Source organism: Neofelis nebulosa, chromosome 8 (assembly GCF_028018385.1).
Source record: "Neofelis nebulosa isolate mNeoNeb1 chromosome 8, mNeoNeb1.pri, whole genome shotgun sequence".
NCBI classification, from domain to species: domain Eukaryota; kingdom Metazoa; phylum Chordata; class Mammalia; order Carnivora; family Felidae; genus Neofelis; species Neofelis nebulosa.
Window position 1 is genome coordinate 98,350,120 of NC_080789.1, and position 27,098 is coordinate 98,377,217.

Consider the following 27,098-nt stretch of genomic DNA (forward strand, 5'->3'; position numbering starts at 1 on the left):
CTTCTCCTCTTTCCCCTCAACCCTGAGCAATCACTATTCTACTTGCTCTGTTTATCATTTTTACTACTTTGGATACTTCATATAAGTGGAATCATGCAGTTTTATTTTTTACTTCGTATGTATGACTGGCTTATTTCACTTAGCATAATGTCCTGTAGTTTAATCCATACTGTAGTAGGTGATAGGATTTCCTTCATTTTACAGCTGAATAATACTACAGTGTTATGTATATATGTATACTACGCTTTCTTTCTCCATTCATCCCTTAGTGGATATTTGGGTGGCCTCTACCCCGTGGCTCTAATGAATAATGCTGCAGTGAGCATGGGTGTATATATATCTTTGAGATCTTGCTTTCAATTCTTTTAGATAGTTTCCTACATGTGGGATTGCTGATTCATGTGGTAATTGTATTTTTAATTTCTTGAAGAAGCTCCATACACGTCTTCATAGGGGCTGACCAATTTACATTCCCAACAACCGTGTGTAAGTCTCCTCCTTTTCGACCTCCTCACTGACACATTTTTAAGAAATGTTTATTTCTTTATTTTGAGAGAGAGATAGAGAGAGAGAGCAAGCAGGGGTGGTGCCGAAGGAGGGAGAGAGAGAGCATCTGAAAGCAGATCCATGCCATCAACAAAAGCCCGATGCAGGGCTAAACCCACAAACTGTGAGATCATGACCTCAACCAAAACCAAGATTCGGACTTTACCAACTGAGCCACCCAGGTGCCCTGACACATTTGTGTGTGTGTGTGTGTGTGTGTGTGTGTGTGTGTGTGTGTTTGCATGTTGCATCCATCACAATGAGTGTAAGGTGATAACTCATCGTGAATTTGATTTGCATTTCTCTGCTCATTAGCGATATTGAGCATCTTTTCATATGCTTTTTACCATTTGTAGATATTCTTTGGAACTTTGTGTATTTCATTTCTTTACCCATTTTTTAATTGTGTTTCTGGTGTTTGCTGTAGTCATTACCGACTTGTAGATTCCTTATGTATTTTAGATATGATTCCCTTGTTTGATATATGATTTGTAAGTGTTTTTTTCCACTCTGTATTTTCATTGCTGATAATGCACAGAAATGTTTCAGGTTGATATTGCCCACTTATCTACAATGGACTTTTCCTCTTGGCTCTTTGGTTTTGGTGGCATAGCCAAGAAATCATTGCCAAATACAATGCTGTTTAATATCCCCCCTTCTTTCTTTGAGGAACTTTATAGTTTTACATCTCACATTTATGTCTTTAGTTCATTTGGAGTTAATTTTAGTATACAGTGTAAATGTAAACATCCAACTTCATTCTTCTGCATGTGGGTAGTCAGTTTCCAAACACCCTTTGAAAAGGTCCATTGTTTCCCTATTGAATCGTTCTGGCATCCTTATCAAACCTGATTAGACCGATTATATGTGGGTTTGTATCTGGATATTTTTAAGGGATTGTTTCCATGGGGGATTTAAGATCTGTGTCTTTCTTTTCCTTCATCTTGCTGCTTGTATCCTGTTCCAGTCGGAACCATTGTGCAGGGCAGGGGTATGGATTCTGTGGTAGATAATGTGGCGTAAGGCTGATGGAGGTGGAAGACGTGTCACCCATCCCTGATTTTCACATTGACTTAAGTCACTTCACAATCCACTCTGTTCCCTCAAGACTATTTCTTTGTCTGTATTTGCCAGTGTTCTTTGGTCATTTCATTATGATGTCATGAGACGTGGATTTGTACGTGCTCATTCTGTTAGCAGTTGCTACGTCTCTGGTGTCTATAAATATTTTAAATGATATTAGTAAGCTGTTCATTCGTCGTACCTTAAGATTGTTGTCTTGTTTTTTTTTCTGCCTCTTTTCTTCTCATGTTCTACTTAGCCTGAAAGTGGCTTTCCTGACACTGTTTTGAAAGTCTCTGAATTCTGTTAATTCTTCTCTTTTTTCTGTCTCAACCCAAGATATAAATAAATTTTGTTACCCCTCCAATTTCTTCAGTTCTTTTCTATTGCATCCCAGATTTTCTGTAGAGAAAATTTAGTGAATTTTCCATTTTAGGTATTTGTTCACTCAGATTCTCTGTGGTTTCTTCATATACTTTTATTTGTCTATTGATATTGCCTACTTGCTAAATTACTGCCATCACATGCTCCTGTAATTATTTCAACTAAGTTTTCTGTATAGTTTACATATCTTTATAAGAAGGACTTTTCAATGCTTTTTTCTAATATGTGCAACAATTACCCCATTAGAAGTGTCTATGACATATGCTTTCCCTTTGTTGGAAGGTATTTTCCAATTTCTCTTCACATGTTTTAACTTTTTATGTAGACACTTTTTAAAATACAGCTTAGTATATATGCATTCTGTTTCATTTCTACTAGATTTACTATGTTTTTTTGTTGTCAAAACTTTATGGCAGCATTGCTTACCTTTATGACCTTGTGACTTTGAAGGCTTGATGTTAATTACTAGTTTTTTGTTTGTTTGTTTGTTTGTTTGTTTCTTTAAGAAAGGATGTGTTCAAACACTGCAGGTCAGTACAGCTTCCATGTTCTGCAGTGTGACATCAGGGCCTGTGTGTGAATGCGGGAGGGGACTGTTCAGACCTTTACTCTCAGTTCCCAAGTCTCCTTGTGCTCTTACTTTCTCCTGGGTTCCTCTTGGTCTCCTCTCCATGTGTGTCTATTTTTTTCCATAAGCTAAGAGTGTTAGAAAGCCAATGTCAACTCTTCCATTATATTCTCACATCCAGTATCTTTCCATTATATTTATGGGGGTCACAGTGCTTGACACAAACATAGCAACCTCCGACCAGGACAAGTATGGGTTTTTTTCATCATTACCGAGCGAAATCAGCACATGGAGCTGAAATTCAATGGGTCCCCATCCCCAGCGCTGATCAGGTCTCCCCCTGTGGTGCCAGCACCCTTGCTCTTTGCAGTTTCTCCCAGTTGTAACAGCTTCAGTCTTCTTATCACTGAGCCAGGGGTGGGCAGGTGGGGAGACACGGGAGCATCCTAGGCGAGAAGATGACAAATGTGCTTCTGACTTGAATCTCCACTGTCCATATTTCATAAGTTACTAACCTTTGACCCATTTTCTAAACTCTGAAATTGTTTTCACGGTCAGTTTGTCCTCTTCACTTAGTTCTACTAAGAAAATTTTATACTTTCGTGTCCACTGTGTAACATTATATTATAATTTGAAAGTGTCTACAAAGGAAGAAAGGATGAACTTTTTGTGTAAGTACAGAATTCAAATGAGTATAAGAACTTGTATTTGACTCCCAATAGATTTTATTTTCTCATAGTTTTTGTTGAATTTACTCTCTACTACTACATGGATTAGAGGCTCCCAGAGAAGAATCATAGTTCACCTGTGCAGCCAAAAGCCTTAACATTTTCTCCCGAAGTGTAAGTCCCATGACAACTTTTGATTTTATGCCTCACAAGAATTGTTCTTAGAAACAAAAACAACAATGTGTGAGCAATCGGATAAACACAGTAGTTGAAGGTTTTCCAGAGAAAAATGGTATGGGAAATCTTGAGATGGACATATATCAGCATGAGTCAAAATGGATGGTTTATTCATCAAAATACTGTGGTACATTGTAAGAGATATAACTAATCTTATGGTAAGATTAATGAGATTTAATTCTCTGTATTTCAGGTGGTCAGTATCTTCAGAGATGGACAAGAATTGCCCATATATAGATTTTCATACAAAAAAAATTTATTTTGCACCGTGCTCAGTAAGAAGACGATATGTTTGTAAGCACCAGGCATTTTAGTTACCTCATTTTGGTATAATGCAGTTTCACCATTGATAAGGAATCCATCACTCATTACTTCAACAGCCATACAATTGTGTTCATTGCACATTTTGAAGATAATGTTTTTTAGTGTAATTTTTGATTCACAACATAACTAAGAGGAAGTTCCAGAGAACCCTCTATTGCCCCTGTCTGCACACGTGCATGGGGTCTTCCATTATCACCATCATTCACTGGAATGTTTCATTTTTTATCAAGGATGAATCCGTATCAATGCATCTATATCACCCAAAGTCCAACGTGTACCTGGGGCTTCATTCTTTGTGGTATAGAACTGTTTCTCAAATTTAATTATATTAATGTAAAAAATATATACTCAGGTCTATATTATTTGTTTCTTATGCTTTTGCTATTTAGTAACATTAATTATATGTATATGTCTATATATATATATATTACAAATCATGATATTATTGTAAAAATTCGCAACAAAGTGAATAATTCCATTTGTATTTCCAAATTAATTAATTTGTCCTAACCCTTAAAGGACCTCAAATGAGGATTGAACCACCCAGGGTGATGAGGTTATCAGTCTGAAATGAGTCAGGAGACAGAAACAAGGGGACACTTGAAGTAAACATTTATCCACTTAAGAGAAAGTTTACTAAAAGGAAAGGATAGTAGTTAAAGAAAATTACAAAGAATATCCTAGAATTAAAAGACAGATCACTGAAGCCAGATCTACTCTCTGAAGATGGGATTCAGATGTCATTGAAGACGATGTGGCTACACACAGCTTCACGGATGACAGGCTCACCGGATTGGCATGGGACAGATCAGCTCTACACTCCACGGGCTGAACTTGATGAGGAAGGATCTCAGGCTGTGACTGGCAGACAGGAAGAGCTCCCTGTCAGAGCATCAGGAGGAAAGACCAGAAGACAGGAAACTGACAGATTGCCTACAAGAACTTGCTGGAGGACGAATACACGTGACTTCCTGCAAGACTACAACTGGCAACCAAGCCATGGCAGCCAAAGGAGAGACAACACCATGAAGCCAGGAAGAAGAGCCCTTTCTGCTGCACTGGCTCTCCATTGTCTTTTACTGACAAGGGTCAACTTCATGTGAAATGACAAGAGAGAAAATGGATAGGATCTTCCACCGTTATCTGAGAACAGGGCACAGAGGGTGGATTTGGAGCTGAGAGTACTAAAAGAACGGCCTCTTGAGGTTATCATAGAACAACCACAGGGATGCTGTGTAAGAGCCATTCAGATCGGCCCACTTCCTCCGATGATGGAACCAAAGTGTACTCTCCAAATCTCTCTTGGTACCACACTATCAAAGGTTAAACTCATTTTGAGGTAGAGATTGCTTTCTCGTTGGATAATAACCGGTATCTTATTTGTTGTTTTCCTCACATGGATTCATATATTTTGGAAAAGATTTATTTTTTAATGTTTTCATGCACACACCTCTGTCAGTCTTTACGACCGTGCAAAAAAATACTTTGAGGCAAATAAATAAAATGTTCAGTAATAGAGAAAACAAAAAATTAAAATGTACAAAAATTAATGTGGGTCAAATGTTTCGTTATTGCCAGAATTCAAGACAAACTTGAGTAATTTGTTGACGATTCAGAGATATTTCTACCCTTATTCAATTATAAGAGGGAAAGAGATTTACCTTGATTATTATTTGTAAACCAAATTCATATTTCACACATATTTATATCTGTGAAGTGAGACATATTCTTTATATTCTCTGTACATAATCCTTATAGTCTTCTAGATAAATTATATCAATATTCCAAATGAATTGAATAGTTGTTAATGGGAACTGTAACTAATTACTAAAGTGTGTTTCATAGTACCCAAGTTTGCAATGACATTGAAAATTACACATTAATTTTTCATTTACCTGTTTGTGGTTTGGCTATGTTCTAACTGATCAAGGCTGGACTTGACTCCAGACTACTTGTTAGATATATCTGCTGCTGCTGCCGCAGTTGCGAATGCAGTGTTGGGACTTAGCTGCTGCCGCTAAGTGAGAAACAGATGGAGTGATTGGAGGCACCAGACTCTGGCTCTTTAGGAAACTGGATGTAAACTCATGTATTCTCCCAGTTTGGCCTTCTGTATTCGGTCCGAGTCTTCCCAAACGCTGCAGTGGCCCGTCCTGGTTTCTACGCCATCATCAAGTTTTACTCAGCAAGGGATGCTCACAGAGCCCAAAAGGCATGCGACCAGAAGCTGCTTTTTCAGAATTCTCCAGTGAAGAATTCTCCGTGACAATTATCTGACCGAATTACGTAAAGACACATTTGAAGGCCTGCTATCCCTTCAGTATTTTTAAATGAAAAGGTATCGGTGAGAGTTCCGGAAGATGGCGGCGTAGGAGGACGCTGGTCTCACCGCGCGTCCTGCTGATCACTTAGATTCCACCTACACCTGCCTAAAGAACCCAGAAAACCGCCAGAGGATTAGCAGAACGGAGTCTCCGGAGCCAAGCGCAGACGAGAGGCCCACGGAAGAGGGTAGGAAGGGCGGCGAGGCGGTGCGCGCTCCACGGACTGGCGGGAGGGAGCCGGGGCGGAGGGGCGGCTCGCCGGCCAAGCAGAGCCCCCGAGTCGGGCTGGCAAAAGCGGAGGGGCCGGACGGACTGTGTTCCGACAGCAAGCGCGACTTAGCGTCTGGGAGGTCATAAGTTAACAGCTCTGCTCAGAAAGCGGGAAGGCTGGAGGACAAAGGGAGGGAGAGCTGCTGAGCCCCCGGACGGCAGAGCTCAGCTTGGCGGGGAACAAAGGCGCTCGCCAGCGCCATCTCCCCCGCCCATCCCCCAGCCAAAATCCCAAAGAGAACCAGTTCCTGCCAGGGAACTTGCTCGCTCCGCGCAAACACCCAACTCTGTGCTTCTGCGGAGCCAAACCTCCGGCAGTGGATCTGACTCCCTCCCGCTGCCACAGGGCCCCTCCTGAAGTGGATCACCTAAGGAGAAGCGAGCTAAGCCTGCCCCTCCCGCCCCCGTGCACCTTGCCTACCCACCCCAGCTAATACGCCAGCTCCCCAGCACCACAAGCCTGGCAGTGTGCAAGTAGACCAGACGGGCCACACCACCCCACAGTGAATCCCGCACCTAGGAGAGGGGAAGAGAAGGCACACACCAGTCTGACTGTGGCCCCAGCGGTGGGCTGGGGGCAGACATCAGGTCGGACAGCGGCCCCGCCCACCAACTCCAGTTATACACCACAGCACGGGGGAAGTGCCCTGTGGGTCCTCACCACTCCAGGGACTATCCAAAATGACCAAACGGAAGAATTCCCCTCAGAAGAATCTCCAGGAAATAACAACAGCGAATGAACTGATCAAAAAGGATTTAAATAATATAACAGAAAGTGAATTTAGAATAATAGTCATAAAATTAATCGCTGGGCTTGAAAACAGTATACAGGACAGCAGAGAATCTCTTGCTACAGAGATCAAGGGACTAAGGAACAGTCACGAGGAGCTGAAAAACGCTTTAAACGAAATGCAAAACAAAATGGAAACCACGACGGCTCGGATTGAAGAGGCAGAGGAGAGAATAGGTGAACTAGAAGATAAAGTTATGGAGAAAGAGGAAGCTGAAAGAAAGAGAGATAAAAAAATCCAGGAGTATGAGGGGAAAATTAGAGAACTAAGTGATACACTAAAAAGAAATAATATACGCATAATTGGTATCCCAGAGGAGGAAGACAGAGGGAAAGGTGCTGAAGGGGTACTTGAAGAAATTATAGCTGAGAACTTCCCTGAACTGGGGAAGGAAAAAGGCATTGAAATCCAAGAGGCACAGAGAACTCCCTTCAGACGTAACTTGAATCGATCTTCTGCACGACATATCATAGTGAAACTGGCAAAATACAAGGATAAAGAGAAAATTCTGAAAGCAGCAAGGGATAAACGTGCCCTCACATATAAAGGGAGACCTATAAGACTCGTGACTGATCTCTCCTTTGAAACTTGGCAGGCCAGAAAGGCTTGGCATGATATCTTCAGTGTGCTAAACAGACTACTTGTTATAGCTGATCAAGGCTGGACCTTACTCCGGACTGCATACACGTTCAGCTCAGATCCCTGTATAGATTTCATTTTGAGAAGATCGGGCTGCCTGGTCTATGATTTTATAGCAGAGATAACAGCTAACAGAAATGTGTTTCTTAGTGCCTGGTCTCTGAAGTCATGAGCTATCACATTCCCACTCACATTACATTGTGAAAACAAGTGATCACATCCTTACATTATATTGTGAAAACAAGTCACAAGGGCCAACTTCTCGTGGTTGTCTGTAGAGTATACTCTTTTCAACATTGTCAGAGGGAAGAAATGTAGATTCACTGAAAATAATCTAATCTACCACTATAGCCATAGGAATGTTTTTTTATTATATTGCTTGATTTAGATAAGTTTGTAAAAGAAAATATGGATAGTTTCTAAAAGATATGTTTGCAAAAGGAAATGATTGGGAAATGGATTAAAAATTTAGTACTTTCTTAACTTCCCAACTGGGTCTTTTTCTTCTGTGCTGAAAATCCTCATAAAGCAGTTTTCTACAGTGACAGACATAATGGTATAGGTGCTTTCACCACGGTCCTTGATCAACTTACAAATAAGGTATAAGCATAAAAGTGTAAAGTAACGACATTGGCAGTGAACGCGGTCACTTCATGAAATTTCTAAGTGCAAACTTGTAGTCTTGGGGCTCAGTTTTGTAACTGCTCTGGCTCAGTTTCCTCTGCTAGAAATTATGGAAGAAATCGTATCTTATTCATAGTTACTTGAAGAGTATTTGAACAGTACCTCTTGGCCCATGAGCGTTCACTAGATCTGAGTCATTTTGGCTTAAGAGCTTGATGCTTTTGTGCCATCACCTGTGACATGATGACCTTAATTGTAACAACTTATGTAGGAATAAATAAAAATAAACAATATGATGCCGATAGATCCTTGAAATAAAGCCTAAGTCCATTAAGTTCTTCCTGTCTGTGATCTCTTCGTACTGTGCTTTTCTCAATGTTCGATAAAGGCCATTTTCCAATAAAACTGATGCTCTGTCTTCTTCCTTCCCCCCAGTGAAATAGTAGGATATCAGAAATGTAATCTGACTAGCATTTTGACCTTATACACCACAGAAATCTGCCTCAAAAAAGGTGAGAAATTCAATACACATCATGTATGGACAGTAGAGTAATTTCTTCCATATATGTGTTTCATATTTTGAAATCAAGTCGCAATTACTGTTCTTTCCCTTATCGGCCAAGAACCCCAGTCTCCTCACAGAGTCTGTTATTTGGACATATGTAAAGACTGTCTCTTTTGGATTTGAAGAATTTGAAAGGGATTTTCAAGCTGTGACACGATAGCCTGTTTGATTAGTAGATTTGGGGATCCTACAGGGTCCAAGGTGGAGAAGGGATTGAAATGTCCTTTCCCTTCCAATGTTGGAGTATCCCATCCACACCTATGCATCTGTTACCATAAAGAATGGAGAAATATAAGGGACGCTGCTAAATACATTCTGATGTAGAACCCCTCCCAGTTTTCTCCCAAAGCATTTTTTACATTTCTATATACATGCCTAAAAGAGTGCAAAAATTATTATTTTTATATAGAAATTATACATTTCTATATACATGCCTAAAAGAGTGCAAAACTGGAAGACCTGAGCTGAGATCACGAGTTAGAGTCTCAACTGATTGAACTACCCAGGCATCCTAATTCTACAAAATTTTTCAAGGGAGTTGACACCTCTGCATCTTAAATTAGTCTCAAAACTGAAGACAATGGAAAGTTTCCAAATTCATTCCATATGGATAGCATTACCCCGAAACCAAACCAAACAAGGAAATCAAACACACCCAGACACACACACACACACACACCCCACAGTATACACCAATATCCCTGATCACATGCAACAGTCCTCACTCAAGTATTAGCAAACTGAATTCCACAATACAAGAAAAGGTTCAAACACCATGATTGCATGGGTTTATTCCACTTATGCAAGGATGCTTCAAGACCTGCAAATCCATCAACCTGTCACACCACGTTAACTGACTGAAACATCAAAATCATGTGGTCGTCTCAATGGATGCACAGAAAGCACTTGACAGAATTAAATATCCATTTATAGTAAAAACTTCCCAGAGTGTGTAGAGAAGGAATTTCCCTCCATATAATAAATTTCATATATTGCAAGCCCACAACTAACGTCATTCTCAACAGGGAAAAGCCAAAATCTTTCCTTTCAGATCAGGATCAAGACCAGGAAGTCCACACTTACCACTTTATTCAACACAGTACTGGAGGTCCTAGACACAGAAATCTGAAAAGAAAAATCAATCAAAGACATCCATGCTGATAAAGAAAATGCAAAACAGTCACTATTGGCAGATGACTTAATTTTCTAGAAAAAAAAATGAGACACTACACCAAAGTAACCTATTAGAATTAATAGGTGAAATCAGTCAAGTTGCAGGAAACAAAATTAATATATAGAAATCTTTTGGATGTTATACAGTGGTATTAATCTGTGAGAAAGAGAAATCAAAACAATCCCATTTATAATTGCAATTATAAGAATCAATTATCAAAGAATATATTAACCAAGGAGGGGAAATTCTTGCACACTGAAAGTTTAAGCTAATGTTAGAAGAAATATGAGGATGACACAAATAAATAAATAGGAAGATATATACTGTGCTTATGGAATGGAAGATATAATATTCTGAAAATATCCCAGTTATGTAAAATGACCTATAGATTCAATATAATCCTTAAGAAATACCAATAGCATTTTCACAGAACTAGAATAAATTACCTGAAAATTTGTATGGAACCACAAGAAACTCTGAATACCCAAAGCAATCATTAGAAAGAGGAACAAAACTGGAAGAAACATGCTCTTACATTTCAAAGTCTACTACAAAGCTTCAGCAATCAAAGCAGTATAGAACAAGAGACACATAGATCAAAGGAATGGAGGAAAAAGCCCAGAAATAAATGTGTGTCTGTGTGATCAATTAAATGTGACAAGAAGGCAAGATGGGACACAAGGGAACAGAGAGTCTTCAGTGAATGGTGTTTATAAAACTGGAAAAATATGTGTTAAAGAATCAAACTGGACTACTTGTTTATACCAAGCCCAAAAGAAACCTAAAATGAATTAAAGCGGTAGGGGTAAGGCCAGCAACAATAACTCCTAAAGAAAGCATAGGCAATAAACTCATGGAGATCGTTCTCATCGGTATTCTTTTGGACCTGTTTTCATACAGAATGGCAGAAAAATGAAAAATAAACAATATGACAAACCACAAGGCATTTCCCCAGCCAAGGAAACGGTCAATAAAAGAAAAAGGCTACCCACTGAATGGGAGATGATATTTGCAAATGATATATATCTGACAAGGGGTTAATATCCAAAATATATGAAGAATTCCTCCATCTTAACACAAAAGGAATGCAAACACGTGATTCAAAAATGGAGCAAGGACCTGAATAGATATTTCCTGAAAGAAGATATGCAGATCACCAACAGACATGTGAAAAGAGGCTCAGTATCACTAATCATCAGGAAAACATAAATCAAAACGACAATGAGATATCACCTCCCACATGTCTGAATCCAAAAAACATGAAATAACAAATATTGGTGGGCATGTGGAGAAAAGGAAATCTTATGCACTGTTGGTGACAATTTAAATTGGTGTCGTCACAATGGGCAACAGGACGGAGGTATTAATTTTGTATGGTGATGGGTGATCACGATGAGTTATCATGATGATCATAGCATAATGTGTATAAATGATGAATCATTATGTCTATCCCTGAACTTAATGTGATGTCACATGTCAGCTATACATCTGGGAAAATAAATACATGAAAATGAAAATAGTATTGTCAACCCATTTTACCAAACACAAAACAAAACAGAACTACAGACCAAAGGAAACATGCACGTGAATATGCCCAAAATTATTACCAATTCAAATCCAACAATGAAAACAAAGGAAAGAATTCCAGTGATGCAAAGTAGGTAATTTAGATATAAAGTTTTATTGCTTGGATGTTCATGTTATTTAATTGTGTTTTGAAAGTACTTTTAAAAGTAGTTTCTCTGCCCTACACCAATATTTTGAGTTAAGTGAAATTGTTAAACACTCATTAATTTTCCCCTACAGAGTTAGACTTAGGCTTTTTGTTTGTTTGTTTGTTGATAACAAATATTCCTATTTAAATACAGACACCTAGTTACCATTGGAGAATGAATAAGCAAATAGCATGAATATTATTTAACATTCAAGTCTCTGGAAAGGTGCTATTGCTCAATATTATTCAATGTTTTTTCCCTCCCACAGGCATTTATTTTTTCCAGCAGAAACTTTAATAACCTATTTACAAATAATACAAATGGAATGTAGGTATGTTAAAAATGAAGGTAAAATTTGAGAAGATCCATTCAGAAATTGATGTCTTTATGGCAGTGGCGAAAAAATTGAAAACAGTCATTTTTCACTCTTAGTGTCAAATATAATTAAACACCCGTCGACGGGTTGCTGATTTTAGAATATTTTCAGTGAAATAGAAATGACATATCAAGGGCATAAGAAAAAGAAACACATAATATCTAGATGTAGCAAATTTGCCTAAAAGTAAAACATAAGCCTATAAGATATTTTACACAAGGCCTAAGTCCTCAGTGTTTGTCATTCAGATGGAAGTAAGTGAACAGCCTGGGTGGTTAAGTCTCTGACCCCAGTATCTCGTGGAACATAAACTTTGTCAGAGGCATTTGCTGAAGGACAAACGAAATGCCACACTGCAAGCTCAAAGCCTCTACATTCTGGAAGTGTGTGAGGAGATAAAGTGTCTTCAAAATAGCCCAAGGGCAAGAATTTCCTGTTCAAATTTGAAGTGACACATTGATGAGAAATCTACTTTTACCACTATTGCTTCACTCTCAGCTCTCACAGGGCCGGCAGGCTGTGAAGACCACAGACACTGTCTGGTCACGAGAGGAACCTGGTTCCCTCTGGACGATGCATGACTGTCTGGCCAACAGAAGGTATGTGTCACCACGGTCCTGCCTTTCTAGTAGTCACCCCAGTGAGTGGGAGATTATAAATGCTGGTGGGATGCACCTGAGGCACAGCCAATATACAATGAAATCACAGAGAACATTGGTATCTGCATTCCAACAATTCAGGGTAACAAACAAGAATGAGTATGAGATACATTAGAGATCTTACAATATTCAAATTCTTGCCTGTGGAGAAGTCATTAAGAACACATGCATATACCTATGCATAGGTTTGCATATCAATATAATTTAAGGTGAGATCCCAGAAGCATCAGGACAAAGAACACATGATTTGGATTTGTCATCAGTTGTCATCAAGAATATATTATATATATTCGACATTGGTCCAGTCTTTAAAAATAAATCCCGAAAATGAGTCCATTATAGCATAAAGGTCAAATGGAAATCCTCATATATTTATTTCAATAAATGAAAGCAGTTTGATTCTTCATAAAATGCAGGTAGATACCTTGTGCAAAAATGCTAATTTAAACTTAACTATAAACAATCCAAAGACTTTTTATAAAATTGAACAAAACTTGGCCAAGAAAGATATTCAATACTGAAAGACGCTCTTGTGCAATGAATTGTTACATGGTCTAAAGTGATATGAATCAGTAATGATAAATGGTTACTGTGTTAAAAATAATTAAAATTGGGGCTCCTGGGTGGCTCAGTCGGTTGGGCGTCCAAATTTGGTGGGGGTCATGATCTCACTGTCTGTGAGTTCGAGCCCTACATCAGACTCTGTGCTGACAGCACGGAGCCTGGAGCCTGCTTCACATTCTGTGTCTTACTCTATCTAACCCTCCCCACTCACGATCTGTCTTACTCTCTGTCTCTCTCTCTCAAAAGGAAACAAAACAATTTTTTAATAAACATAATTAAAATCACTAACACATTATTGAGAACTTAGACCACTCAGATTGAGTTTAAGTGCTTTATATGCGTTATAGTGTACGTCTTTTAATTCCTATTTTAGATTACTAAACCAGATAGCTAGACATGAAATAAATCTTTTTAATTTTAATTTTTTAAAAATTTTTCATGTTTATTTATTTTTGAGAGACAGAGAGATACACAGAATGAGCAGGAGAGGGACAGAGAGAGGGAGACACAGAATCTGAAGCACGCTCCAGATTATGAGCAGTCAGCACAAGCCCCGCATGGGGTTCAAACCCACGAACCGTGAGATCATGACCTGAGCGAAAGTTGGTCGCTCGACCAACCGCTCAACTGACTGAGCCACCCAGGTGCCCGACGAAATAATTTCTGAAGGTGATACTTTGTACTTGGAGAGACAGGAATGATTCCAGAGATCACTGACTGCATCGCTCCTTGACTGAAGTCTGAAATTACATTTATGTGAGTTTTAGTATAATTATACAACTAGAGTTACCCTAACTGCCTTTGAAGTCATAGATCTTTCTAGACGTTTGTAACAACTGTGTTCTTCCATAAATGATCTACTCTATTCTTTATCATTTTATGGTTTCATACCTTTGCCATTAAATCAGTTGTCACTCTGATGTTAAGTCCTCTTGTAAAAAATGCTTTGTTTCTTTTGGTTTTCGCTATTGTTCCTGCTCTGGGCAATTTTAGTGTGTCATGTAACATTTTGCAACATATGAAACATTTCTTCTTAAATTTAACAATTCTCAGAACTCTGCAGATGTTCAAAATAAAATATCACTTTGATAGCACTGCAGTCCTTTTTAGAAACACAATTTCAAACCACAAATAAAAGTCATTTGCAACAGGAAATTCCTATATGTGCTAAAACTTATATTCTCCCATCTAGGGGACTTAATTTTTAACCAGTAATGGGTTTTAACATTGTCAAAATTGATACAACACTTTTTTCAAATACGTATTTTAATTACTCTGGTTATTCTAATAGTGTTGAAATATGTCTGTGGAATCTGACCTTACTTTAATGAGGACACTATTATTCATGAATTCCTTTCTTCTTCACTAATTTAGTGCTTTACATGTTTTCCAATCAGCATTATTATGCTATTATTGTAAATAAAAAACATTTATTCTATCATGAAACACTTATTTCAATCTCTACACAAGTTAGTACCAGATTTTATATTGTTCAAGTGCAAATGAGTAGCATCCCTCACCCTGCACCCCACCCGGTGTCACTGTACTAGCAATGTTGTCAGCACATGACACACACTCTTGATCAAGACCTTCAGGGCAGTTTCATCCACATTGTAGCTGACACTACTCAGCTGCAGACATGAACAACCAAGGCGTGACTTATGCGGAACTCCATCATGCTAAGGGCTCAAAAAGACAGCAAGTAGAACCTAAGGGCACCAAAAGTTCCATTTCAGTAACTGAGGAGGAGATAGCCTATGCAGAACTAAGTCTTCAAAATGCTTCTCGGACCCCTCAAGGGAATGGCAAGAACTCTCCCTGCAAAGGTAAAACATTTAATACAAGCAGGTATATCTGTTTTAGGATGTGAAGGTAGGGTGCAGATGTGGGGAAAGAGTAGGATTTCACATAGTTTTCATTTGTGAGGACCAGAGCTGTAGGTTGGAATATGGTATTGTAATTGAAAGCACTGGTATATTCTGAGAGAAGATTCCAATGATAGTGATGGGTTTGAGGTGCAGGTTATTGTATGTGATTCCATGTGCATTGTGGGTTCTCTTGTTTGTAAATCTCCTAAATGATTGTTTCCAGGCATCCTTTCTCAGTGTTTGCCTTTCTCTTCCTACTATTCACCTTCACGTCCAGAGAAGCTCATTGCCGGTATCTTGGGAATCCTCTGCCTCGTCTTGATGTCCACTGTGGTAACAATAGCTGTTATTCCCTGTAAGTACGTGTTTGAATGACTAAAAGGGAATTTTCACCTTACTGATCATCAGTTCCTCGACATAGTGTGTAAACACTTTGAATTTATTATCCCATTTTAATGCATTTTTAATGCATGCTCTAAGTGTGGAATGATTATTTAGAGGTTATCTAAAGTAGAAATAACAGAATACATTTAGGGAGAATTAAACATATATTTGGATTTAATAACTCAAAGGCAAGTCATAGAAGAGACTTTATGGTGAAATACTCATTAATTCTTGAGATTGCTTAAACCAAATATTGTAAGAGATGGCGAGGTTTGGTTTTTTAAGCTTTTGAATTATTTTCTCTCTCATATTCCTTACTGTATTAAATTTTTCTGGTAAAATAGCACACCTAATTTTAAACTAAGAAATTCAACATATTATGATTCATTTCATTTAATATTATTTTTTTTTGAGAATTGCTTTAATGTTCTAGCTACTGAAGGACCAGCGCAGAACGAAACATCCCTGGAAACGACAATCCAGAAAGGTACAACATCCCTTGCAAAATTCTGTTATTAGTTTAGTGTCTATTTTGGCTCTATCTTCAAGTAGGCAAAGATCATAACAGATTCTTTTGGAAAAGTGAATTCAAAAATTGCTTAATGATCACCATACCTGTTGTTAACAATTACCCCACATTTCCTCCTTCTATAACATGATAAAACATAAATCATTCCATAAAGATGGTTTTGTTCACTGACTCTCATGACATGTAAGATGGACATTTTTGTGGTTGCTTTATTTGGGCACTTAAATTAGGAGATGAAAGCCTAAGTCTTCTCTGAGAGTGTGTGTGTTTTGTTTTAACTTTATCAGCTTGTGAAGGTATATGAATATGGTAGGTACACATACGTGTATCCATATACAGTATGTAAATTTTCATTTTGTAATATTCAAAGCTTTTTGGATAATATCTCGTATTATCTCTATCCAGCGTGTCTCTGTTGTCATTGTCTGAAAGAGTGGTTTACGTATTCCAACAATTGCTATTACATTAGCACTGAGGGAAAATTATGGAAGGAGAGTTTGATGTCCTGTGCTTCTAAGAATTCTAACCTGCTCTACTATGATGATGAAGAGGACAAGGTAAGTTTTCAAATGTTTCGATTCTATTAAAAGCTTGTCATTAAATGGGGCTCCTGAGTGGCTTAGTGGATTAAGCCTCCGACTTTGGGTCAGGTCATGATGTCAAGTTTTGTGAGTTTGAGCCCCACAGCGGGCTCTGTGCTGACAGCCCAGAGCCTGGAGTCTGCTTCAGATTCTGTGTCTCCTTCTCTCTCCGCTTCTCCCCTGCTCGTGCTCTCTCTCTGTGTCTCAAAAACAAATAAATGTTAAAAAAAGAAAAAGAAAAAGGTTGCAATTAATATTATGCTTGTAGAATTCATCCATACTTTTATATGTATTTGTAGTTTATTTCTTTTAAAATGTTTAATATTCCATGGTTTGACTCTATGACACATTATTTATAGTTTTATACCTTGAATGTACATTTGATAATTTCCAGTTCTTGCTTTTCATAGGATCCTGTGCTTCTAGAAATGCTCTTTTGTCTGAAATTAACTTTAGTATTTCATTTTACAGCACATCAAGGAAACTAGACATATGATTGTACACATTGATTACAATAGACTTAGAATCACACAATTCTAAATTACATCAAGAGACAGAAGTTTAGAGCCTTTATCAGGCCTGCCCATTTTCCTTTTATGAAATATCTTTGCTTATTTTGGGGCTGTATATCAATGGAATCATTCAGGGTGCATTTTTATGTGTGTCTCCCTTCTCTCCCAGGTGCTACTTGTAATCCATCTATATTAACACACTTGACTACAGTTTGTGAATATTCACTGTTCTCATATGAATATGACATTTTAAAAACCATTCTCAGAAATTTAGTTCCTTTTTCATATGTGGGTATTATGAATAAGTATGTTAGGAAAAGTCTTTTCTATGTCTTCCTCCACATATCATATTGATAATCATTTATTGCACATAGCGACATATTATATATTTATGTAAAATAAATGTATGGTTTTTGTAATAAAATAATAATATGTAAATGTAACATAATTGTATTCATGTATAATTATACTACACTTCTCTGTAAGCATTAGTAGGAAATTGCACAGTGATAGATATGTGTATATTTCACTATACTAAATTATGCCTACATTTTTCTGTTTTATTGTGTAAAATACATTGTACCAAATAGGCCTTTGATCCGAAACTCAGCAGTCTCAGGATAATTCATTAAAGGTTCTGATGGTTAGAAACAGTACCATTTTCCTGGGTTGTAAATCTCAAGGCTATTCTCTTTGGTGAGAATGAGAAGTGCTGGGGTGTGTCTCTTGCCCATTTCTCCAGGATGGTGTCTTCTTTTCACTTCTCAGAAGTCTTTGTCATATTTTAGACCTGAGCTCTTTTTTGAGCTTTTAAGATGCAAATACCTGCATCTGCATTTTCACTCTCCTATTGGAGTCTTTTAATGATCAGAATTTTAATGTTACCATGGTCCTACTTAGCGTTTTGTACATTACAATGAGTATTATTGGACCTATTTCAGAAGTTAGCCAAAGTTCATGAACAGAATTTCCTATATTATTTTCCTATATTTACGTTTTTCTTTATATCTTTATTTTTTAACTTTTCATTATGATTTATGATCCAAGTAGAATTTATTTTTTGTGATGCTTTATGTCTGAGGCTGTGAGATAAGAGTGAAAGTTGTATATTTCTACATCATTACATCATTACCTCATTGATGGAGCATCATTTATAGCAAAGTAGGTCTTTTCTTCATCAGTAACTTTATATACATAAAGTTATATATATATATATATATATATATATATATATATATATATATACACATATGTGCTCTAATCTCCTTGATATAAGTAATATAGATATTATATATCTTTATATAGATGATTGTATATTCATAGATCACAGTCTACACAGTCTATCACAGCCCACAGCAGTTCGAGTAAAATGTAGAGACTCACTTGCCTTTACGGTCCATTACCGTGTTCCATTTATACTACAAGTGGCCTAAATATTTCTCTGCTTACATGGAGAATCACATGCATGTTATAACTTTGCTTCAACTGATACTTTTGCTTCAAATATCAAACGATTTCAAAAACACAGGAGGTGAAGGAAAGTCCATTAGACCTGGTAAGAATTTTATTCTTACGTTTGTGCTCTCTTTCTTCCTTATGATCCAAAATGCCTTCTTTTACCATGTATTCTCTCTAGCAATTCTTTCAGAGTGGGTCTGGTGGTCATACATTTTCTTAGTGTTCCTTGATCGGAGAATGTCTTGATTTCTCTTGCATGTGTGTTGATTCTTTTGGTGGGTAGTCCATGGTTTTTTAATAGAATCACCCAGTTAGTGTCTAAAACTTTTCTGTTTATCAAGCATGCCTTTTTTTTTTCTGTTATTTTGACCAGAGAGAAAAAATATTTAGGAGACTTGGGTGTGTACCTGTTGATGTCTGTGGTTTGCTAGGCTCTCTTACACCAGTCTACGTGAGTTAGAGGGAAATTCTGGGGTGCTCACCTCCATGTCATTCCTCGGGTCTCCAGGTCTGGGATCTGTCAGCTTTCTCATTAGCATTCTGAATCTTATGTCACCTTCTGCATAATGCCCAGGGATTGTAGCTGCATTGGTGGGAGGAACAGGGAAAAGTCTATCCACTCTATCTTTCCAGAACAGAAAGTCTGGTGTGGGGTGGCTTTCATTTGAATGCTCCTAAGATTAATAGTGTTGGACCTATTTTTCTGTACTCACTTGCCATCTATGCATGGTGTTTGGTGACATATCTATTGAAATATTTTGCTAATAGTTTTACTTTCTTTTTCATTGTATTTTGAGCATTCTTTATATACCCTGGCGGCAAGTCTTTTATTAGACGTATGGTTTGTAAATGTTTCTTCACAAGTTTATGACTGTCTTTTTTCTTCCAAGAGCAGATATTGTCTGGATGAACTACACTTCATCAATTTCTTCTTCTATGGATCGTGCTTTTGTACTCTATCAGATCTCTGGCCAACTCTGTAGGTCATGCATTTTTTAATAAAATATTTGAACGTTTTTATGTGTGATCAATATTGAGCACTTTAATGCAGTATAAAGCATATAATCATTAATCATATTTGATACTCCATTGTTTCCAGAAAATTTGTTGAAAAGACTTTACTTTCTCCACTGAATGACTTTGCATTTTTGTGCAATTCTGCATTTCATATTGTGTGGGTACAGATTTTGCCCTTTCTCATCTGTTTAATTAATATCCTTATGTATTTTTATGTCTGTTTTGTACTTGAAAGATCGTCTTTTTTATTTTAAAAGTTTATTAATTTATTTTGAGAGAGTAAGAATGCAAGCAGAGGGAGGGGCAGAGAGAGAGAGAGAGAGAGAGAGGCAGAGAATCCCACGCAGGGTCCATGGTTTCAGCACAGAGCCTGACCTGGGGCTCCATCTCAGGAACCATGAGCAGTAATCAAGAGTCAGAAGCACAAATGACTGATCTACCCAGGTGCCCACAAAATTGTCCTTCTTTAAACTGTGAATTTATTCAAGTTCATTTTCAGAGTTATGCTACCTATTCAGGATCGTTGCATGGATGTTTCCTATTCATTTCTATCTTTCTGAAGGCTTCATTCAATGTTTATTTTTTAGTTATTTATTTTGTGTGAGAGAGAAAGTGCATGGGAGAGGGACAGAGAGAGAGAGAGAGAGAGAGAGAGAGAGAGAGAGATGGAGATAGAAAAACTTCCAAGCAGATTCCTCCCTGTCAGTGCAGAACCCAATGCGGAGCTCAAACTCACAGACCCTGACATCATGACCTGAGCCCAAATCAAGAGTTGGACACTCAACCAAAGGAACCTCCCAGTCACCCCTTTATAAAGGTTTTTTAAAAATAAAAATAAAAATAATTTTTTTTTTATCATTTACTTTCTTTATCACAGAAATCACATCAATTGATCTTCTTTGCTAATGTGATAAATGTGATAATGTGGGAATGTGATAAATCCCTCAGTGGGTGGTTCACTTGCTACAACTGATAAATCTGTACTGACACCTCTTTATCACCCAAAGTCCATTGTTTACTCTCAGGTTTACTCTTGATGTTGTGCATTTTAAAAGTTTGCAAAAATATATAAGGACACGTATGGAGTTATACAGAATAGTTTCCCGTCCTTCAAAATCCTCTGTCCTTCACCTGTCCATGCTTTTTCCCCCCTAAACCCTGTCAACCACTGATCTCTTTACTGTCTCCATAATTTTGTTTTTTCCAGATGGTCATATAGTGGGAATCATACAGTCTCACATCTTACATTGCATTTTACTAGATCATGCATCTTAACCAACGTAAGCACACATGTTAGGAGTGTTAACTATCACATTGTTGCCCAAAAGATATCTAGAAATTTCACCTTGTAAAACTGGAACTCAAAGCACTGAACAATAATTCCCCTTCTCCTCTTTCCCCTCAACCCTGAGCAATCACTCTTCTACTTGCTCTATCACTTTTACTACTTTGGATACTTCATATAAGTGGAAGCATACAGTTTTATTTTTTACTTCGTATGTATGACTGGCTTATTTCACTTAGCATAATGTCCTGGAGCTTCAACCATATTGTAGTAGGTGATAAGATTCCCTTCCTTTTTACAGCTGAACAATATTACAGTGTTATGTGTATATTACGCTTTCTTTTCCATTCATCCATCAGTGGACATTTGTGCTGCTTCTATCACATGGCTTTTATGAATAATGCTGCAGTGAGCATGGATATATATATATATATATCTTTGAGATCTCGCTTTCAATGCTTTTAGATAGTTTCTTATATGTGGGATTGCTGATTCATGTGGTAATTGTATTTTCGATTTCTTGAGGAAGCTCCACACATGACTTCATAACGGCTGACCGATTTATATTCCCAGCACCGTGTGTGGGTCTCCTCCTTTTCGACCTCCTCACTGACACATTTTTAAGAAATGTTTATTTACTTATTTTGAGAGAAAGAGAGAGAGAGAGAGCAAGCAGGGGAGGTGTCGAAGGAGGGAGAGAGAGAGCATCTGAAACCAGATCTACGCCATCAACACAAAACCCGAAGCGGGGCTAAACCCACAAACTGTGACATCATGACCTGAACCAAAACCAAGATTCGGATGTTAACCAACTAAGCCACCCAGGCACCCCGACACGTGTGTGTGTGTGTGTGTGTGTGTGTGTGTGTGTGTGTTGCATCCATCGTAATGAGTATAAGGTGATAACTCATCGTGAATTTGATTTGCATTTCTCTGCTCATTAGTGGTATTGAGCATCTTTTCATACGGTTTCACCATCTGTATATATTCTTTGCAAATTTGTGTATTTCATTTCTTTGCCCATTTTTTCATTGTCTCTTTTGGTGTTTGCTGTAGTCGTCACTGACTTGCAGATTCCTTGTATATTTTAGATATGATTCCCTTGTTTGATATATGATTTGCAAATGTTTTTCCCACTCTGTATTGTCTTTGCTGAACATGCCTTTTAATGCACAGAATTGTTTCAGGTTGACATTGCCCAGTTGTCTACAATGGACTTTTCCTTTGTGCTCTGTGGTTTTAGTGGCCTAGCCAAGAAATCATTGCCAAGTACAATGCTGTTTAATATCCCCCCCTTCTTTCTTTGAGGAACTTTATAGTTTTACATCTTACATTTATGTCTTTAGTTCATTTGGAGTTAATTTTAGTATACAGTGTAAATGTAAACATCCAACTTCATTCTTCTGCATGTGGGTAGTCAGTTTCCAAACACCATTTGTAAAAGATCCATTGTTTCCCTATTGAATCGTTCTGGCATCCTTATCAAACCTGATTAGACTGATTACACCTGCATTTGTGTCTGGATATTTTTAAGGGATTGTTTCCATGGGGGATTTAGGGTCTGTGTCTTTCTGTTCCTTCATCTTGCTGCTTGTATCCCGTTCCAGTTGGAACTAGTGTGCAGGGCAGGGATATGGATTCTGTCCTAGATAATGTTGCGTAAGGCTGATGGAGGTGGAAGACGTGTCACCCATCCCTGATTTTCACACTGATTTGAGTCACTTCACAATCCACTCTCTTCCCTCAAGAGTATTTCTTTGTATTTGCCACTATTCTTTGGTCTTTTCATTATGATGTCATGAGACGTGGATTTGTATGTGCTCATTCTTTTAGCAGTTTGCTATGTCTCTGGTGTCTAAAATATTTTAAATGATGTTAGTAAGCTGTTCATTCATTGTGCCTTAAGATTGTTGTCCTTTTTTATTTTCTGCCTCTGTTGTACTTCTCATATTCTACTTAGACGTAAGTTGGCTTTCTGGATACTGTTTTGAAAGTCTCTGAATTCTGTAAATTCGTATATAAAATTCTCTTTTTTCTGTTTCACCCTAAGATATGAATAGATTTTGTTGCTCCTCCAATTTCATCAGTTCTTTTCTACCGCATCCCAAATTTTCTGCAGAGAAAATTTAGTGAATTTTCCATTTCAGGTATGTATTTGTTCACTCAGATTCTCTGTGATTTCTTCATATAGTTTTATTTCTCTATTGATATTGCCTACTTGCTAAATTACTGCCATCACATGCTCCTGTAACTATTTCAACTAAGATTTCTGTATAGTTTACATATCTTTATAAGTAGGACTTTTCAATGTTTTTTTTAATATGTGCAACAATTACCCCATTAGAAGGTCTATTGACATATGCTTTCCTTTTGTTGGAAGATATTTTCCAATTTCTCTTCACATTTTTTAACTTTTTATGGAGACATTTTTATAAATACAGTTTATTAAATATGGATTCTCTTTCATTTCTCCTAGATTTACTATGTTTTTTTGTTGTAAAAACTTTATGGCAGTATCTTCTCCACTGAAGTCTCTTTGCTGATAGTTTTCTTCAATTTTTCCATGTTCTTACTGCTTACTTTTATGACCTTGTGACTTTGAAGCCTTGATGTTAATTACTAGCTTTTTTTTTTTGTTTTTGTTGTTTGTTTTTTTTGTTGTTTTTTAAGAAAAGATGTGTTCAAACACTGCAGGTCAGTACAGCTTCCACGTTCTGCAGTGTGACCTCAGTGCCTGTGTGTGAATGTGGGAGGGGACTCTTCAGACCTTTACTCTCAGTTCCCAAGTGTCCTTGTGCTCTTACTTTCTCCTAGGTTCCTCTTGGTCTCCTCTCCATGTGTGTCTATTTTTTCCATAAGCTAAGAGTGTTAGAGAGCCAATGTCAACTTTCTGCTTCTTTCTCCCATCCAGTATCTTTCCATTATATTTATGGGGGTCACAGTGGTTGACACAAACACCACAACCTCTGACCAGCACAAGTATGGGTTTTCTTCATCATCACCGAGCGATATCAGCACTTGGAGCTGAAATTCAATGGGTGCCCGTCCCTATCCCCAGTGCTGATCAGGTCTCCCCCTGTGGCGCCAGCACCCTTGCTCTTTGCAGCTTCTCCCAGTTGAACAGCTTCAGTCTTCTTATCACTGAGCCAGGGGTGGGCAGGTGGGGAGACACGGGACCATCCTAGGCAAGAATATGACAAATGTGCTTCTGACTTGAATCTCCAGGATTTTTTCCAATGTACGTATTTCATAAGTTATTAACCTGTGATCCATTTTCTAAACTGTGAAATTGTTTTCACGGTCAGTTTGTCCTCTTCACTTAGTCCTACTTAGATAATTTTATACTTTCGTGTCCACTGTGTGAAATTATATTATAATTTGAAAGTGTCTACAAAGGAAGAAAGGATGAACTTTTATGTGTTATGACAGAATTCAAATGAGTATAAGAGTTTGTATTTGAATCCCAATAAATTTTATTTTTTCATAGTTTTTGCTGAATTTACTCCGTGCTACTACATGGATTAGAGGCTCCCAGAGAAGCCATCATAGTTCATCTGTGCAACCAAAAGCCTTAACATTTTCTTCCAAAGTGTAAGTCCCATGACAACTTTTGATTTTATGCCTCACAAGAATTGTTCTTAGAAACAAAAACAACAATGTGTGAACAATCGGATAAACACAGTAGTTGAAGGTTTTCCAGAGAAAAATGGTATGGGAAATCTTGAGATGGACATATATCAGCATGAGTCAAAATGGATGGTTTATTCATCAAAATACTGTGGTACATAGTAAGACATATAAGTAATCTTATGGTAAGATTAATGAGATTTAATTCTCTGTATTTCAGGTTGTCAGTATCTTCAGAGATCCACAAGAATTGTCCATATATCGATTTCCGTACAAAAAAAATGTATTTTGCACCGTGCTCATTTAGAAGACGATATGTTTGTAAGCACCAGGCATTTTAGTTACCTCATTTTGGTAGAATGCTCTTTCACCATTGATAAGGAATCCATGACTCATTACTTCAACAGCCATACAATTGTTTTCTTTTCACATTAGAAGATAATGTTTTTTAGTGTAATTTTAGATTCACAACAAAACTAAGAGGAAGTTCCAGAGAACCTTCTATTGAACCTGTCTGCACACGTGCATGGGGTCTTCCATTATCACCATCATGCACTAGAATGTTTCATTTTTTATCAAGGATGAACCCATATCAATGCATCTATATCACCCAAAGTCCAACGTGTACCAAAAAATGAGGCTTCATCTTTTGTGGTATAGAACTGTTTCTCAAATTTAATTATATTAATATAAAAAATATATACTGAGGTATATATTATTTGTTTCTTAAGCTTTTGCTATTTGGTAACATTAATTATATATATATATGTATATATATATACATATATATATATATACATATATATATATACTACAAGTCATTATATTATTGTAAAAATTCTCAACAAAGTGAATAATTCCATTGTATTTCCAAGTAATTAATTTGTCCTAACCCTTAAAGGACCTCAAATGAGGATTGAACCACCCAGGGTGATGAGGTTATCAGTCAGATATGAGTCAGGAGACAGAAACAAGGGGACACTTGAAGTAAACATTTATCTACTTATAAGAGAAAGCTTACTAAAAGGAAAGGATAGTAGTTAAAGAAAATTACAAAGAATATCCTAGAATTAAAGGACAGATCACTGAAGCCAAATCTACTCTCTGAAGATGGGATTCAAATGTCATTGAAGACGATGTGGCTACACACAGCTTCACAGCTGACAGACTCACTGGATTGGCCTGGGACAGATCAGCTCCATATTCCACAGGCTGAACTTGATGAGGAAGGATCTCAGGCTGTGACTGGCAAACAGGAAGACCTCCCTGTCAGAGCGCCAGGAGGAAAGACCAGAAGACAGGAAACTGACAGATTGCCTACAAGAACTTGCTGGAGGACGAATACACGTGACTTCCTGCAAGACTACAACTGGCAACCAAGCCATGGCAGCCAAAGGAGAGACAACACCATGAAGCCAGGAAGAAGAGCCCTTTCTGCTGCACTGGCTCTCCATTGTCTTTTACTGACAAGGGTCAACTTCATGTGAAATGACAAGAGAGAAAATGGATAGGATCTTCCACCGTTATCTGAGAACAGGGCACTGAGGGTGGATTTGGAGCTGAGATTACTAAATGAACGGCCCCTTGAGGTTATCATAGAACAACCACAGGGATGCTGTATAAGAGCCATTCAGATCGGCCCACTTCCTCCGATGATGGAACCAAAGTGTACTCTCCAAATCTCTCTTGGTACCACACATCAAAGGTTAAACTCATTTTGAGGTAGAGATTGCTTTCTAGTTGGATAATAACCGGTATCTTATTTGTTGTTTTCCTTACATGGATTCAAATATTTTGGAAAAGATTTATTTTTTTAATGTTTTCATGCACACACCTCTGTCAGTCTTTACGACTGTGCTAAAAAATACTTTGAGGCAAAAAAATAAAATGTTCAATAATACAAAAAACAAAAAATTAAAATGTACAGAAATTAGTGTGGGTCAAATGTTTACTTATTGCCAGAATTCAAGACAAACTTGAGTAATTTGACGATGATTCAGAGATATTTCTACCCTTATTCAATTATAAGAGGAAAAGAGATTTACCTTGATTATTATTTGTAAACCAAATTCATATTTCACATATATTTATATCTGTGAAGTGAGACATACTCTTTATATTCTCTGTACATAATCCTTATAGTCTTCTAGAAAAAATTATATGAATATTCAAAATGAATTGAATATAGTTGTTAATGGGAACTGTAACTAATTACTAAAGTTGTATTTCATAGTACCCAAGTTTGCAATGACATTGAAAATTACACATTTATCTTTCATTTACCTGTTGTGGTTTGACTATGTTATAACTGATCAAGGCTGGACTTGACTCCAGACTACTTGTTATA

The 27,098-nt window shown here is 37.5% G+C and overlaps 1 protein-coding gene and 1 pseudogene across 1 annotated transcript; both read left to right on the top strand.

Annotated features, from left to right (window-relative positions):
• LOC131520006 (NKG2-A/NKG2-B type II integral membrane protein-like) overlaps window positions 1-4,099 on the top strand; it is a 43,304-nt pseudogene extending 39,205 nt beyond the window's left edge.
• A 10,997-nt stretch (window positions 4,100-15,096) lies between these two features.
• LOC131520005 (NKG2-A/NKG2-B type II integral membrane protein-like) lies at window positions 15,097-25,374 on the top strand. The gene is made up of 6 exons (XM_058743686.1): window positions 15,097-15,316; window positions 15,636-15,713; window positions 16,176-16,229; window positions 16,677-16,828; window positions 24,612-24,715; window positions 24,972-25,374. Exons 1-6 carry the CDS (start codon window positions 15,130-15,132, stop codon window positions 25,090-25,092), a joined length of 696 nt encoding a protein of 231 aa, XP_058599669.1. The 5' UTR covers window positions 15,097-15,129; the 3' UTR covers window positions 25,093-25,374.
• Window positions 25,375-27,098: the final 1,724 nt, after the last annotated feature.

What these genes read in the sequence shown, in the direction of transcription:
- LOC131520005 (XM_058743686.1), top strand. Translation starts at nt 15,130, where the DNA reads ATGAACAACCAAGGCGTGACTTATGCGGAACTCCATCATGCTAAGGGC. An exon ending in AACAATAGCTGTTATTCCCT is followed by an intron (nt 15,714 to 16,175) that starts GTAAGTACGTGT and finishes TTAATGTTCTAG; the next exon opens with CTACTGAAGGACCAGCGCAG. An exon ending in ATGATGATGAAGAGGACAAG is followed by an intron (nt 16,829 to 24,611) that starts GTAAGTTTTCAA and finishes ATTTTTTCATAG; the next exon opens with TTTTTGCTGAATTTACTCCG.